Source organism: Erithacus rubecula (genome assembly GCF_903797595.1).
Source record: "Erithacus rubecula genome assembly, chromosome: 3".
In the NCBI taxonomy this organism is placed as follows: Eukaryota; Metazoa; Chordata; class Aves; order Passeriformes; family Muscicapidae; genus Erithacus; species Erithacus rubecula.
In genome coordinates, this window is record NC_136689.1 from 137,281,231 (window position 1) to 137,295,370 (window position 14,140).

General features: G+C 57.7%; 1 protein-coding gene across 1 annotated transcript in view; it reads right to left on the minus strand.

The window, feature by feature from the left end:
- Nucleotides 1-1,115: 1,115 nt before the first annotated feature.
- SCRIB (scribble planar cell polarity protein) overlaps nt 1,116-14,140 on the minus strand; it is a 120,821-nt gene continuing 107,796 nt past the window's right edge. The window contains exons 37-43 of the mRNA XM_079301834.1: nt 13,245-13,430; nt 8,935-9,087; nt 7,547-7,686; nt 7,025-7,062; nt 6,051-6,125; nt 4,190-4,241; nt 1,116-3,178 (exon numbers count right to left, since the gene is read on the minus strand). Of these exons, the coding sequence (XP_079157960.1) occupies nt 3,000-3,178; nt 4,190-4,241; nt 6,051-6,125; nt 7,025-7,062; nt 7,547-7,686; nt 8,935-9,087; nt 13,245-13,430 (823 nt within the window). The 3' untranslated portion in view covers nt 1,116-2,999. The remainder of the gene's footprint in view (nt 3,179-4,189; nt 4,242-6,050; nt 6,126-7,024; nt 7,063-7,546; nt 7,687-8,934; nt 9,088-13,244; nt 13,431-14,140) is intronic.

The window sequence follows — 14,140 nt, forward strand, 5'->3', positions numbered from 1 at the left end:
AGGAACCCCACCATCCCTCAGCTCCCAGCACCTGGCAGGACTGACTGCTGAGGGCAGGAGAGCTGCATTCAGCAGGGTCACGGGCAGGTGTGCAGGTTCACAGCTGCAGCTGTGCCCGGCTGTGACAGTCCCTACCCCTGCACCTCCCAGAGCCCAGGCTGCTGCCAGTGTTTCCTGCAGCCTTCCAGCCCAGCCAGCTGTGCTCTGCTCTGTGCCTGTGCAGCCTCGGAGATCTTTGCATTCTCCCTGTATAATGAACTGGGTCATTTCTGTTCCTGTGGATACACAAATCGTGGAATCATAGTTGGGCTTGGAAGCGCTCCTAAAGACTATCTAGTTCAACCCCACATGAATAATCCCTAAATAAACAATTTCCATTGATGATGTTTCTGTGTTTACTTTTGTCTGAAGGGATAACTACTTCCCATTAGCTAATCAGGGTTGTTGTGGTGGGCAAATTATGCACACTGAGAGAAACCTGGTAGCAAGCCTGGCCCTGGAAACCAAGTGGGGAGAGAACAGAGACATGAAATGCAGCAGAGGACCATGCACAGAGCCTGTGTGAGGCCTGCAGCTCAGACTCCTGAACCTGAGCAGGACAAGGCTGTTCCTGAGGGGCCAAGCCCCTTTCCAGCTCTACCTGCCACACAGGTGGAAGGAGGAGGCTGAGGTCTGGCACTACCCTGGCTCTAGGAGAAGGAAATCCACCCTCCTGAGGCTGCTCCTGCCCTGGGGGGCACAGCATGGTGCCCATCCATTCAACCAGACTCAGGAAAACCTGACTGAGCTACAGGAAATGGCTTTTTTTAGTAGTCAAACTATTTAAAAAACTTTAATAATGCAAACAAAATAGTGTTGGGGGTTTTGGAGTTTCTTTTAAACACAGTCAAGTAAGGAAAGCCGAGACACTGAAGATCTTGCTGTGTTTCATACTGTTTTTTCCCATCCCTGAACAGTGATACTCTCAGAGCTGGCAGTGGTTTGGGCTGCATCAGTCCCTGCTCCCAGGAGCAGCAGGAGCATCTCTGCTGGGTTATGTGGTAACAAACCATCACCCAAGTGCTGATACTGGAACTGCAGACTTCACACAGGAAAAACACTGTGACTAAAGGCTCTAAAATGTAAAGTAAACTTTATTATCCTTGAACCACAAAATAGATTTCTTTGGTTGTACAAATTTCACTAGTTACAGTCTTGATGCGCTAATTTTCCCTTGGAGTCTCTTGGGAGAGAACAGGAGAGAATCCAGAGCCTGGCACCAGGTACCGCACAGGGAAAGGAGAGAAGAATCACAAGTTAGTCACCAAAACCCAGCCAGGATTGTTTCCAAAACTGCTGTTGTTAAAAAGCAAATGCTAAAATTAGATTTAAAAAGGAAAAGCTCAAATTGCTGATGATGGAAGCAGCTGCAGCTGCTGCTGTGAGATTATCAGAGTTCCCCCTTCACAAGTCTGTAAAATCAAAACATACAGAGTCAGTTAAAATGATCCGCTGGATTTTGGCATGAAAGGAGAGGCTCAACTAAAAACTGCACCCAAAAATCTGCATCCAGCTCTTTCCTTCAGCAAATGTACAAGCAGATGTGCCTGTCAGTGCCCAGCCACTGTGAGGCTCAAGGTCCAACCCTGGTCTTGCTGGGGAGTCAGAGAGCACCAATGGACAGGGAATGGATTGTGCCGAGCTCGGACCTTCCTCACGGTTAGAGGCAGTGACAAAAACCAAAGGGGTGTTTCCCCCCACGAGTGGCAGCAGAGGCTGGTGGCAGAGCTGGGAGCAGCAGCTGTGACCTCCACACCTGCAGAGCCCACAGGATGCAGAACCTGCTCACAGCCCTTGTTCCACGTGTGGAAACCAGGACTCACACCCCACTCATTTCTCATTTTCCCTTTTCCCTCTTGCATGGGCAAACGTGCATTTTCCTCCGTGTGTCCTCCGTGGAAAGGGCCTGAAGCCAACCAGCTGGCAAAGTGGAACTGTGTAGTTATTGCAAGGCACAGGCCAGCCCCATCCTGCTCTGGTGCTCCAGCTGTGCCAGCCACAGCAGCACCCCTGCTTCCCTCTCCACCTCCAGCCAGCGTGGCACTGAGCACTCCCCAGCAGTGTCTCCCACCCCACCTGACCCCAACGCCACATTCTACCCACCCCCGGTTCCTGAACTCTACCCACTAAGGTACCTGCTCCACACCTCTGCCACCGTGTCCTGCTCCCCACTGCTGCCACACCCCCTACACCCTGCTACGGCTCTGGGCTCCACCCCATTGCTGCCCCAGGCTACAGGGTCAGACTCCCCCTCTGCCTGCTCCTGGAGTGCTCACACCGTGTGACAGGGGGATGGCCCCACCCAGGGAGGGACCTGTCCCCAGGACAGGCGGCACAGCTGCCTCGGGGTTCCTGGAGCACAGAGTGCCAGTGGCAGAGGGAGGCACTTCGCTGAAATTCTGGTGGGTTTTTTTTTTTTCTTTTTTTAGTTTTCCTTCTTTTTGCCTCCAAGCTTCCCATTCCCAAACACTCCCAAAGGGAAGTGAGGTGACACAGTGCAGGAGGTGGGAGGAGATGCTTTTTGGCAAAAGACTGGAAACTAAATAGGAGTCAAGGCAGGCTGGGCCTTTCTCCTGATCCCACCAGAGGAGAAGCTCCTTTTAACCACTACAAAACCCAAGCTGAGGCAGTAACAGCTGGAGCCCAACACACTCTCACACTCCTACATTCTCCCTGTCCTACCCTTCCCCACACACAATATTTACAGGCTAACAAGCTGCCCACTGTCCTGGCCCCCCTCCCTCTCCATCTGCCAGCAGTCAGTCCAGTGTAGTCCCGGTTTGGGATGTGCCCGGCGCCCTGCCGGGCGGCTCACAGCCTGCAGGAGTCAGTGGCCACAGGGCAGCCCAGGGCCAGGCAGAGTGCAGGCAGGGCAGCCCGGGGCCAGGCAGAGTGCAGGCAGGGCAGCCCGGGGCAGTCCCTGGGCACAGCGGGGCTGTGCCAGCCGTGCCAGGTGTCACCTATGTGGGCACAGCGGTCTCCAGGCTGCGCCGGCCGGGCCGCAGCTTGCGCTTGCTGCTGAACAGGGCCACGTCCTCCAGGGCTGGGGCAGCTGCTGCTGCTGCTGCTGCTGCTGCTGAGCCACGGCCTCCCATGGCCTCCTCCTCCTGCTCTGGCTGCCCGTCCTGCTCCCGGGGAACTGCAACGACAGGAGACACGGGGCTGGGCACAGAACTGGGCACAGAGATGGGCACTGAGCTGGGCACAGCTCAGCTGTGTCACAGCTGGGACAGACAGACACTGTCACAGCTCATCTGTCACAGATGGGACAGACAGACACTGTCACAGCTCAGCTGTGTCACAGCTGGGACAGACAGACACTGTCACAGCTCATCTGTCACAGATGGGACAGACAGACACTGTCACAGCTCAGCTGTGTGTCACAGCTGGGACAGACAGACACTGTCACAGCTCATCTGTGTCACAGCTGGGACAGACAGACACTGTCACAGCTCATCTGTCACAGATGGGACAGACAGACACTATCACAGCTCAGCTGTGTCACAGCTGGGACAGACAGACACTGTCACAGCTCATCTGTGTGTCACAGCTGGGACAGACAGACACTGTCACAGCTGAGCTGTCACAGCTGGGACAGCTCAGCTGTGTCACAGCTGGGACAGACAGACACTGTCACAGCTCAGCTGTGTGTCACAGCTGGGAGTCACAGCCCTGCTGGCAGCCTGCAGATCCAGCCTGGAGCTCCAGCCCTTTTTCCTGAGGTGGCCATGCCCACTGCCCCACGAGTGTCACATCTGGGTGCTGCAGGGCTGCTCCAGGAGGGATTCACTGCATCCCTGTTCCAGCAGCAGGGGCACAGCACAGCCCTGAATGATGGAAGCATCACCTGCAGCAGGTGACACAGGGCAAACCTCCCCTGCCACATCCTCCTGCCCCTCTGCCCCAGGACACACAGCTGGAAAAATCCAGGCATGCTTTAACACAGCACACTGGAAAAACCAGTCATCAGTCACTGCAGCACACTGCAAACATCCTACCCCAAGTGAAGGTGGTGATCATGGGGTTTTCATTCTAGAACAGACAAACATGGCATTGCTCCATGGGGAGGGGTCAGGGTGGTGCCACCAGCCCAGGGGACCCTCCAGAAGCACACAGGGAGTGTGGCACAGCCAGGGCTGCCTGGGCTTACCTGAGCTGCTCCTGTCATCAGCCAATCTGAGCTCATCAGCTGCATCAGGGGACTGCAAGAGAAGAGCAGGTGTGATCACTGACCCCCGTGACAGCTGTGCCCAGCAACTCCCCACCTCCACCTCCCCACAGCCTGTGCCCTCACAGAGTGCACAGAGTGCACAGAATGCACAGAATTGAAAGAATTCAGAGAATTCACAGAATGCACAGAGTGCACAGAATTCACAGAATACATAGAATTGAAAGAATTCACAGAATGCACCAAATGCACAGAGTGCACAGAATCCACCAAATTCACAGAATGCACAGAATGCACAGGCACTGCCACAGTGGGGCCATGGCCAGAGGCTCCAGCACAAATCCCTTGTGCCTGAGTCAAAGCCCTGCCTGGCCTGTGTGGAGGAGGAGAGGCAGTAACACAACAGGCACCAAGTGTGAAGGGTGAAGAAAAAGGCTGCAAGCAGAAAGAGGGGAGATTTATGGTGGATGTGAGAGAGAATATTTCCCTGTGAGTGGTGAGGCCCTGGCACAGGTGCCCAGAGCAGCTGTGGCTGCCCCTGCACCCCTGGCAGTGCCCCAGGCCAGGCTGGACAGGGCTGGGAGCAGCTGGGACAGTGGGAGGTGTCCCTGCCATGGCAGGGATGAGCTTGAAGGGCCCTCCAGACCCAAACCATCCAGGATTCTGTGAACTACTGCACTGCTCAGAGAGGCCACAGGCACAGCCTGAGCATCTGGAGGTGCAGCCTCCTCTGGAGGCACCTTCTCAGCTCTGTGAAGACCCAGTGCTGCACCTGGGGAATTTTGGGTGGTCTGGAGCTGCCACGGGGCTCCAGCAGCCACCCCCAGCTCTCCTGGAACAGAACCTGAGAGGGCACATCCAATGCCACAGGGGACAGGTGTCAGTGGAGAACAGACACCAAGTAAAGTAAAACTGCCTGAGAATCCCCAGACTGCAGCTCTGCCACAGCCAGAGTCTTTGGAGGGACACACCCTGGGCTGGGAGCTCTGTGCCCTACACTGAGGTGAGCCCAGCGTGGCACTGCCTGCTGGGGTACCTACTCCATGGTCTGGATGTAAAACTGAAACCTAAACCCATTCAGACACAGGGTATCTGCTCCATGGTCTGTATAAAACTAAAACCTAAACCCATTCAGACACAGGTACCTGCTCCATGGTCTGTATAAAACTAAAACCTAAACCCATTCAGACACAGGGTAAGTCTCAGTTCAGCTGGCACAAATGGCACCAGTGAGTGATTGATGTCCCAGGGATGTCCCAGGGATGTCCCAGGGGTGTCCCAGCCCCAGGGATTGGCTCCAGTGGCCCCCAGAGCAGGGCCCAGGGCTCAGAGCATTCCATGACAAAGCAGGTTAAACCAAGCCATTTCAGGAAGGAGAAGCACCTCATATGGCATTCACTCTCAGAACCAGGTGTTCACTGGCAGCAGAACTACACCCTGAGAACTTGAGAACAGCACCCAGCTGCTCCTGGGGCAGGACACCAGACACAGATGTGAAAATTCAGGTCTGGAAATTCATATCTGCTCCAAGCTGGCACTTCTGTCCATCATTTCTCTAACTCCTTCTTCCCTTTTAGTTCTCATCTTTCACTTAAAAATATTTCAGGAGCCATTCTGCTGAAGATGCAGATGTTTTACATCTGCAAAGCTTTTGTCATTCATTTTAAAACCATCTGGACCAACTTTTTCCTAATTCCATTGGCAGAAGCCCTCAGTGTTGAGCAAGAGTGGTGTCACTGCCCTGCACATGCAAGGCCTCTGCAGAGGGGCTCCCCAAACCCCTCAGCTCTTCCACAGACCAAGCCCTGGGCTCTCCAGAGGGGGCTCAGCATGCAGTTTGTACCTGGATTTCGTAAACAGGTTTGGAGGAAGGAATAGCAGCAAATTCCCGGTAGTCAAACTTCTTTTCAGACAGGGACTAGAAGGGACAGCAGAAGGGAAGAAACAGAAAAGAGAGAGTGAGGGGAGAGAAAGGGGTGGAGAGGCAGCAGGCAGCTGAGCAGAGATCACAGCAGCAGCAGAGGGACGTGGCCAGGGGAGGCAGGAGAGGCTGGACAGAGGCTGGAACAGGGGACATCCCTGGGGAATCCCTGGGACACCCCTGGGACATCCTCAGGGAGAGGCAGGAGAGGCTGGACAGAGCCAGGGCAGAGGCTGGACAGAGGCTGGAACAGGGGGACATACAGGGACATCCCTGGGCCACCCCAGGTTTCTGACAGCTGGAGCAGAGCCAGAATTTCAGTCCAGAGCTGCATTAGGGTGTGACCTGGCAGGAAAAGGTTCCCTTCACACAGCTGCTGCCCCTGGTCTGTCTCACCAGCAGCAATGTCCCATGGCATTGCCCAGGCTTAGGAAAAGGAAAATGCTGATGGCAGCTGAAGGTTTTGTGCTGTTGAGGAAATACAGGGCCAAGATCCCTGAAGTGGAGTGAAAGGCTTTCAGAATCCAGGCTTTCTGAACCTCAGGAAAAGCCCTCTGAGCATGGGGAAAGGCTTTCTGAACCTGGTGAAAGGGTTTCTGAACCTGGGAGAGGCTTTCTGAGCACAGTGGAAACCCTTCTGAACAAGGAGGTGCAGAGCCATGGCAAGGATGACAAAACAGGGAAGCAAAGCAGGTGCCAAAGGGGAGCTGCAGTAAAAGGAGGTGCCTCTGGCAGGAATTTGGCCAAGCTCCATGCACTGGGCCCCCACCACTCCCTGCACCCTGCAGCCAGGCCTGGCTCAAGGACTAAGAGGGGACCCACAGCTCCCAGGAGGAGGAACCAGGGAACCCCAGGACTGAGGAAAGGTGAGAAAAGCAAGCAGCAGAGTATCATACCAGCCTTCCTGGGGAAGTGACGTTCCTGGGGCTGCAATCTGCAGGAGGTGACAGAAGAGCACAGTTAGTGACACTGTGTGACACACCCTGAGCCAGCTCCTCCCTCAGCAGCATTTCAGTGTGGGGACACCACTGGGGGCACAGCCTGCCTCCTGCCCTCCCAACAAACCCCTCTACTGCTTTCTCACACAGTCAGGATGTTGGCTGTGTCCCCACCCTGGCTCCCTGCAGCCTCAACTCCACCTCAGGTGCTGCCACAGGTGAGGCTGAAGGACCCTGCCTGGCTCTGCTCTCTGCAGCTCTCCTGGCTCTGCTCTCTGCAGTGCCCCTGCCTGCTCTGCTCTCTGCAGGAGCTCTCCTGGCTCTGCTCTCTGCAGTGCCCCTGCCTGCTCTGCTCTCTGCAGGAGCTCTCCTGGCTCCGCTCTCTGCAGTGACCCTGCCTGCTCTGCTCTCTGCAGGAGCTCTCCTGGCTCTGCTCCCTCAGTGACCCCCCTCTCCCCAGCTGCAGTGTCTCTCTGGTACCTTCCAGTGGCGTGGGGGACGGCGTGGGTGCAGGTGAGGGTGACTCTGCCAGCTGCTCCAGGGTGCTGCGCTTCTTCCCCTCCTTGGACTTGGCAATGACCATCTGGGCCTTGAGGGCATCCTGCTCCAGTGACTTCATCCTGCCACCAACAGGGAGAGGACAGGAGGCTGTCAGTGCCTGCCCCGGTGGGGACAGTGCCACCGTGTGTGCGGGGCAGGGCCAGGGCTGAGCACAGGGGGCTGCACAGGGGGACAGCTGGGCTGGCTGCCACCCCCAGACACACAGACACACCTGTGATCATGTGTGTCACACACTCAGAGCCTGGCCTGCAGTCCCAGAGCCACAAACAGCACAGGGACAAGGATGGACAGTCCCAGAGTGTCACAAACAGCACAGGGACCCAGGCTGGGGACAGTCCCAGAGTGTCACAAACAGCACAGGGACAGGGCTGGGGACAGTCCCAGAGTGTCACACAACAGCACAGGGAACAGGGCTGGGACAGAACTGCAGGATCACACGAGCAGGACCAGTCCTGGGGTTGTGCTCCAGCCCTGGGGGGGTTTGTTGCAGCCCTGGGTAGGTTTGCTCCAGCCCTGGGGGGATTTGCTCCAGCCCTGGGGGCTTTGCTCCAGTCCTGGGGGGGTTTGCTCTGCTCTGAGCTCCCTGTGCTGCACCTTGACCCTCCTCAGGCACCAGGAGAGCCCAGGCTGGGTGGGACCCTGCTGAAGGTGTCCCTGCCTGTGGCAGGGGGTGAAACAAAGTCATCTCCCAACCCCACTGTGGGACTGTGGCACAGCTGTGGAGGGGCTCCTGCGCTCAGAGCTGTCAGTTCCCCCTGCTCTCAGCCCATCCCAGCCCATCTCCCCCTGCTCTCAGCCCATCCCAGCCCAGCTCCCCCTGCTCTAAGCCCAGCTCCCCTGCTCTCAGCCCATCACTCACACCCAGCTCCCTCTGCTCTCAGCCCATCCCAGCCCAGCTCCCCCTGCTCTCAGCCCATCCCAGCCCAGCTCCCCCTACTCTCAGCCCAGCTCCCCCTGCTCTCAGCCCAGCTCCCCTGCTCTCAGCCCATCCCAGCCCAGCTCCCCCTACTCTTAGCCCAGCTCCCCCTGCTCTCAGCCCATCTCCCCCTGCTCTCAGCCCAGCTCCCCTGCTCTCAGCCCAGCTCCCCCTGCTCTCAGCCCATCCCAGCCCAGCTCCCCCTGCTCTCAGCCCAGCTCCCCCTACTCTTAGCCCAGCTCCCCTGCTCTCAGCCCAGCTCCCCCTGCTCTCAGCCCAGCTCCCCTGCTCTCAGCCCATCTCCCCCTGCTCTCAGCCATGGCAGCCCCTGCCCAGCAGGCCGGCCCGGGACCCGACAGGCGCATGCAGCTGCGGGAGGGGCGGTGCACACCTGGATTGGCCTCCCGGGCCGCGCCCTCCGGAGGCGTGGCTCTGCACCGGGCTAGCCCTGGCCCCGGGAGCAGCAGCCCGCTGCCGGGACTGGTACAGCTTCCTGGCCAGATCCTGCTCGTACTGCTTAACACTGTCTTCAAGAGCTGAGGAGCTGAGGAGGAGCAGCAGCAGAGGGGACAGGAGAGGAGGAGGAGGAGGAAGAGATGATGGTGATGAACATTGCAGCAGACAAGAACAGGAAAAGAAACAGATACAGGAACACACCCTGGAGAGGGGAGGATGGCTCTGACACGGGGGCTACACTGGTCCCAGATGTGACCCTGCCCAACCCCGGGCACTGCAGGAACCCCTGGGGCAAAATGGGGCCCGGGAACAGCAGAGCCTCCACAGGCAGGGCTGGGAGGAGCAGGGAGAACTGCAGCCCAGGGGAAGGGTTAGTGTGAGCCAGGCTGAGGCTGTGGGGAGGGGAACAAACTGGCCAAGCACAGGACAGCCAGCGTGTGTCCTGGGACTGTGACTGAGGGTCAGTGTGTCCCTAAAGCAGCGTGTGTGAGGGGGGAACTGCCCAAATGCTGAGGGGCACCAGAGCCCCTGAACCTCCCCTGCCCAAGGGACACGGAGTGCCAGCACACAGGGGATGGCTCCCAGTGCCTCAGGGCAGGGTCAGAGGGGATTTGGGGCAGGAGCCCCTCCCTCTGAGGGTGGGCTGGCTGGCACTGGGGCCCAGAGCAGCTGGGGCTGCCCCTGCATCCCTGGAGATGTTCCTCCAGGGTTGGAGTACCCTGGTCCCATGGAAGGTGTCCCTGCCATGGCAGGGTGGCAGCAGATGAGCTCTAAGGCCCCTCCACCCCAAACTATTCCATTCTGGGCTGTGTATGGCCAGAACACCGTGGAATGTGGGTCTGTGTGTGTCCCCACAGAGCACAGGGGTGCTGGGGGAAGGAGGGCACCACAGGTCCTGGCAGAGCACTGGTGACACAGGGAGAACAAGGAAAGCCCAAGGAGGTGCAAACTGATGGGGTCACAGTGACAGCACAGAGCAGAGAACTGCAAAGAAGCAGAAGACAGGAGATTAGAAAGGGAGGAACCAGCCCAGGTACTGCAGAGAACATGGCTGAGCCCTGTGTGTGGGGCAGTGCAGAATGTCCCTGCAGCACAGGGGCCTGAGACAGGCCCTGCCACAGCACTGAGCCCCCTCCAGGGCTGAAGAGGGACCCTGAGAGCACTGGGTGCTCAGGGACACCTGTGGCACAGGAGCAGTCCCTCCCTGTCCTGCAGGAGGGAGCACAGTGCAGTGACCCCTGCCCAAAGCAGCAGCCAGGCCCTTGCCAGCAGCTGCACAAAAGCTCTGGGGAAGCAAAGTGGAGCTGCAAGGGGAGCTGAAGCCCTGGTGTGCCAAACTTCAACCCAGAAGGGTGGATCTGACAGCTCAGGCACCCCCTCCTCAGGAGTGCTCTTCTGCCAGCCTCATTTTCCATGGACAAAACAGCTTAAAAGAGAGTGAAGGTCTGGGATGAGAGAGCTCTCTCCTGAACACCATGCACACAGTGCTGCTCCACACTCACCAACCCTCCTCAAGTCTCATGTGAAACTTCAACTGTGCCCTGAGCAGCTCCAGCCAAGTCCCAGCTGGCCCAAGACCATGAGGAACACTAGAGGAGCAAATCATCACATCACCTAGAAGTGTCCCTCCCAGCTTCTTCCAGATATATCTGCTGGAAGGACTCTTTAGAAAGAGCAGAGTCCTGAGACTGGAGCTGCACACTGGGACAGCAGCAGGACCCCTGCTCAGACTCTGAAAGGGGCAACACCCTGTTCCTGCTCTGACACCATCTCCAACAGAGCTTCTGTCACAGCAGCCCTGGGGACACCCAGCTGGGGCAGGGATAAAGCTGAGAGATGCCAGGACCCTCCCCACTCCTGAGGAACCTGCAGGGATCAGAGCTGGCAGTGCCAGGACCCTCCCCACTCCTGAGGAACCTGCAGGGATCAGAGCTGAAAGATGTCAGGACCCTCCCCACTCCTGAGGAACCTGCAGGGATCAGAGCTGAGAGATGTCAGGACCCTCCCCACTCCTGAGGAACCTGCAGGGATCAGAGCTGAGAGATGTCAGGACCCTCCCCCAGCTGAGGAACCTGCAGGGATCAGAGCTGAGAGATGTCAGGACCCTCCCCACTCCTGAGGAACCTGCAGGGATCAGAGCTGGCAGTGCCAGGACCCTCCCCACTCCTGAGGAACCTGCAGGGATCAGAGCTGAGAGATGCCAGGACCCTCCCCACAGCTGAGGAACCTGCAGGGATCAGAGCTGAAAGATGTCAGGACCCTCCCCACTCCTGAGGAACCTGCAGGGATCAGAGCTGGCAGTGCCAGGACCCTCCCTACTCCTGAGGAACCTGCAGGGATCAGAGCTGGCAGTGCCAGGACCCTCCCCACTCCTGAGGAACCTGCAGGGATCAGAGCTGGCAGTGCCAGGACCCTCCCCACTCCTGAGGAACCTGGGAGGTGGAAGCACAGGGACTGAAGCCCTGCAGGTTGCACTGGGAAGGGATGGCACATGGGGCACAGAGTGTGCATTTCCAGGAGAGCCTGGCTAAGTCTATTCAGGATTCTGGCACCCTGGTGCTTGCACAGTGTCACACTGGCTGCTTTGGGCACTACTGCACACAGACAGCTTCTCCTGAGACTGAGATGTGGTTCCAGCCCTCTCCTCTGCAGCTCAAGGAACTTGGGGGGCTCTCCAAACTCCTAAGGGAGGACATGGCAGAGCAAGGTGTCCCTAAAGGGGCTCAAGACAGCTGGAGGGAGACTGTGGACAAAGACCTGAGGTGAGGGGCTCTGGCTCCCACTGCACACAAAGGGTTAGAGGGGATTTGGGGCAGGCCCTGGCACAGAGATGCTGTGGCTGCCCCATCCCTGGATGTGGCCCAGGCCAGGCTAGGCAGGGCTGGGACCAGCCTGGGACAGTGGGAGGTGTCCCTGCCATGGCAGGGGGTGGCACTGGGTGGTCTTGATGGTCCCTCTCATCCTGATTCTGTGAAAAGCAGCTCAGAGAAAATTTGCTCAGAGCCCCAGAAGATCAGTGCAGCTCTCACTGAGGAGAACTCTGCAGTTCTCCATTCCCAGAGCCTCCCCAGCAGCAGGAGTCCCACAATCATCCATGTCAAGCACAAACACTGGAATTGCTCACAGGGATCCCTCCAGTCTTATCTGAAACCCTATTCCTCTCTAAGCCTCACCCAAACCCCACAAGAGACAGCTCAGACTGTCCTTTGAATGTCTTCTACAGGAACATCAAGAGAAGAGAAACCATCAATGGGAGCAGCCTGACCGATTTTTAGAAGGAATTCTGTGATGCACTAAACGTCTGGACTAGCTTCAAGTCTTAATTATGAATTGTGAAGTTCTCTTTCTTCCAGAAAAATTTTTAGTCACTCTTTCACAGCTGATGGAACAGCTCATGTGGGTAAGAATGGGAATGGGCTGATCCTGCCAGTGTCCTGCCTGCAGCACCATTTCCAGCCCAGCAACAGTGGAAATACAAAATTCCATTTCTCATGTTGGATGTGCAACCTTGCAGCTCCAGTGACTCCATCCCACATGGGCTAGGAATGAGGTGGGAATGGTGTGCTGAGGGAAGAACACAGCAGCCAGCTGTGCTGTTCACTGTGAGCTCTCCTTGTGTCCATGGCTGTGCAGGCACTGGGAGCCTCCCCTGCCCTGGGCTGCCAGGCTCAGCCAGGCCAGCAGTGCTCTGCTCCAACAGATCCACACAGCTCCCTCAACACCTGCCCTTCAAAGGGTCCCTGCTCCCTGCTTTTATTCTCTTTATGCCCTACACACAGGAGCACCCCTGCTCTGTGAAAGGATCCCCTGCTCCTGCTTTTATTCTCTTTATACCCCAGGCACACAGGAGCTGCCCTGCTCTGTTAAAGGGTCCCCTGTCCCTGCTTTTATTCTCTTTATACCCCACACACCCAAGAGTTCCCCTGCTCTGTAAAAGGGTCCCCTATCCCCTGATTTTACCACCCCATCCCCTGGTTTAACCCCTTATGCCCTACACATGCAGGAGCTGATGTGGTCTGTTAAAGGGCCCTTATCCCCTGATTTTACTGCCCCCATTCCCTGGTTTTACCCTCCCATGTCCCCTGATTCAACCCCTCACACCCCACACTCACAGGGGCTCTGGCTCACTGTGCTGCCCCGTTAAAGGTCCCTTATCCCCGGGTTTATCCCCTCACACACCCCCCAGCTCCCTGCCTGTCCCTTATCCCCGGGTTTATCCCCTCACCCCCCGCAGCTCTGGCTCACCGTGCCGCCCTCCACATGGCGCGTTTCTCGGCCTCCAGGGCGCGGCGCTCGGCTGGGGACAGCTCCTTGTCCCTGTCCCTGTCCTGGGGCAGCAGCTCGGGGCTCTGCACGCGCAGCCGCTCCTGCTGCCGCCGCTCGGCCTTGGCCGTGCGCACCGGGGCCGGGCCGGGCTCGGGCGGGGTGAGCCTGAGGGGAGAGAGAGACACGGGGCTCATCATACTGCCTGTGGGGACAGCACTGAGCCTGAGGGGACAGCACAGAGCCTGAGGGGACAGCACCGAGCCTGAGGGGACAGCACAGAGCCTGAGGGGAGAGAGGGACACGGGGCTCATTATACTGCCTGTGGGGACAGCACCGAGCCTGTGGGGACAGCACCGAGCCTGAGGGGACAGCACCGAGCCTGTGGGGACAGCACTGAGCCTGAGGAGACAGCACTGAGCCTGTGGGGCCAGCAGGGCCAGCTCAGTGCCAGCTCTCATCACTGCCCAGTGCCACCCCCACAGCTGCTGTGGCACGGGGAGGACACAGAACACAGTTCAGAGAACACAGAACAGAGCGCAGATCACAGAACACAGACCACAGAACACCCATCACAGATCAGAGAACACAGATCACACATCAAAGATCAGAGAACACAGATCACAGAACACAGAACAGAGATCACAGGTCACAGAACACAAACCACAGAACACCCATCACAGATCAGAGAACACAGATCACACATCACAGATCACTGGGAAGTTTCTTGTGAGGAGTTTCTGGCTGGAAGGGGCTGGGACTGTGCTGAGCAACCCCCAGGGCAGGGGCTGAAATCAGTGACTGCAGCCCAGCCCCTCTGGGACTGTGTGAATGTGGCTCTGATCAGCCTCCCCTCCTGCCCAAACCCATCCTCTGCA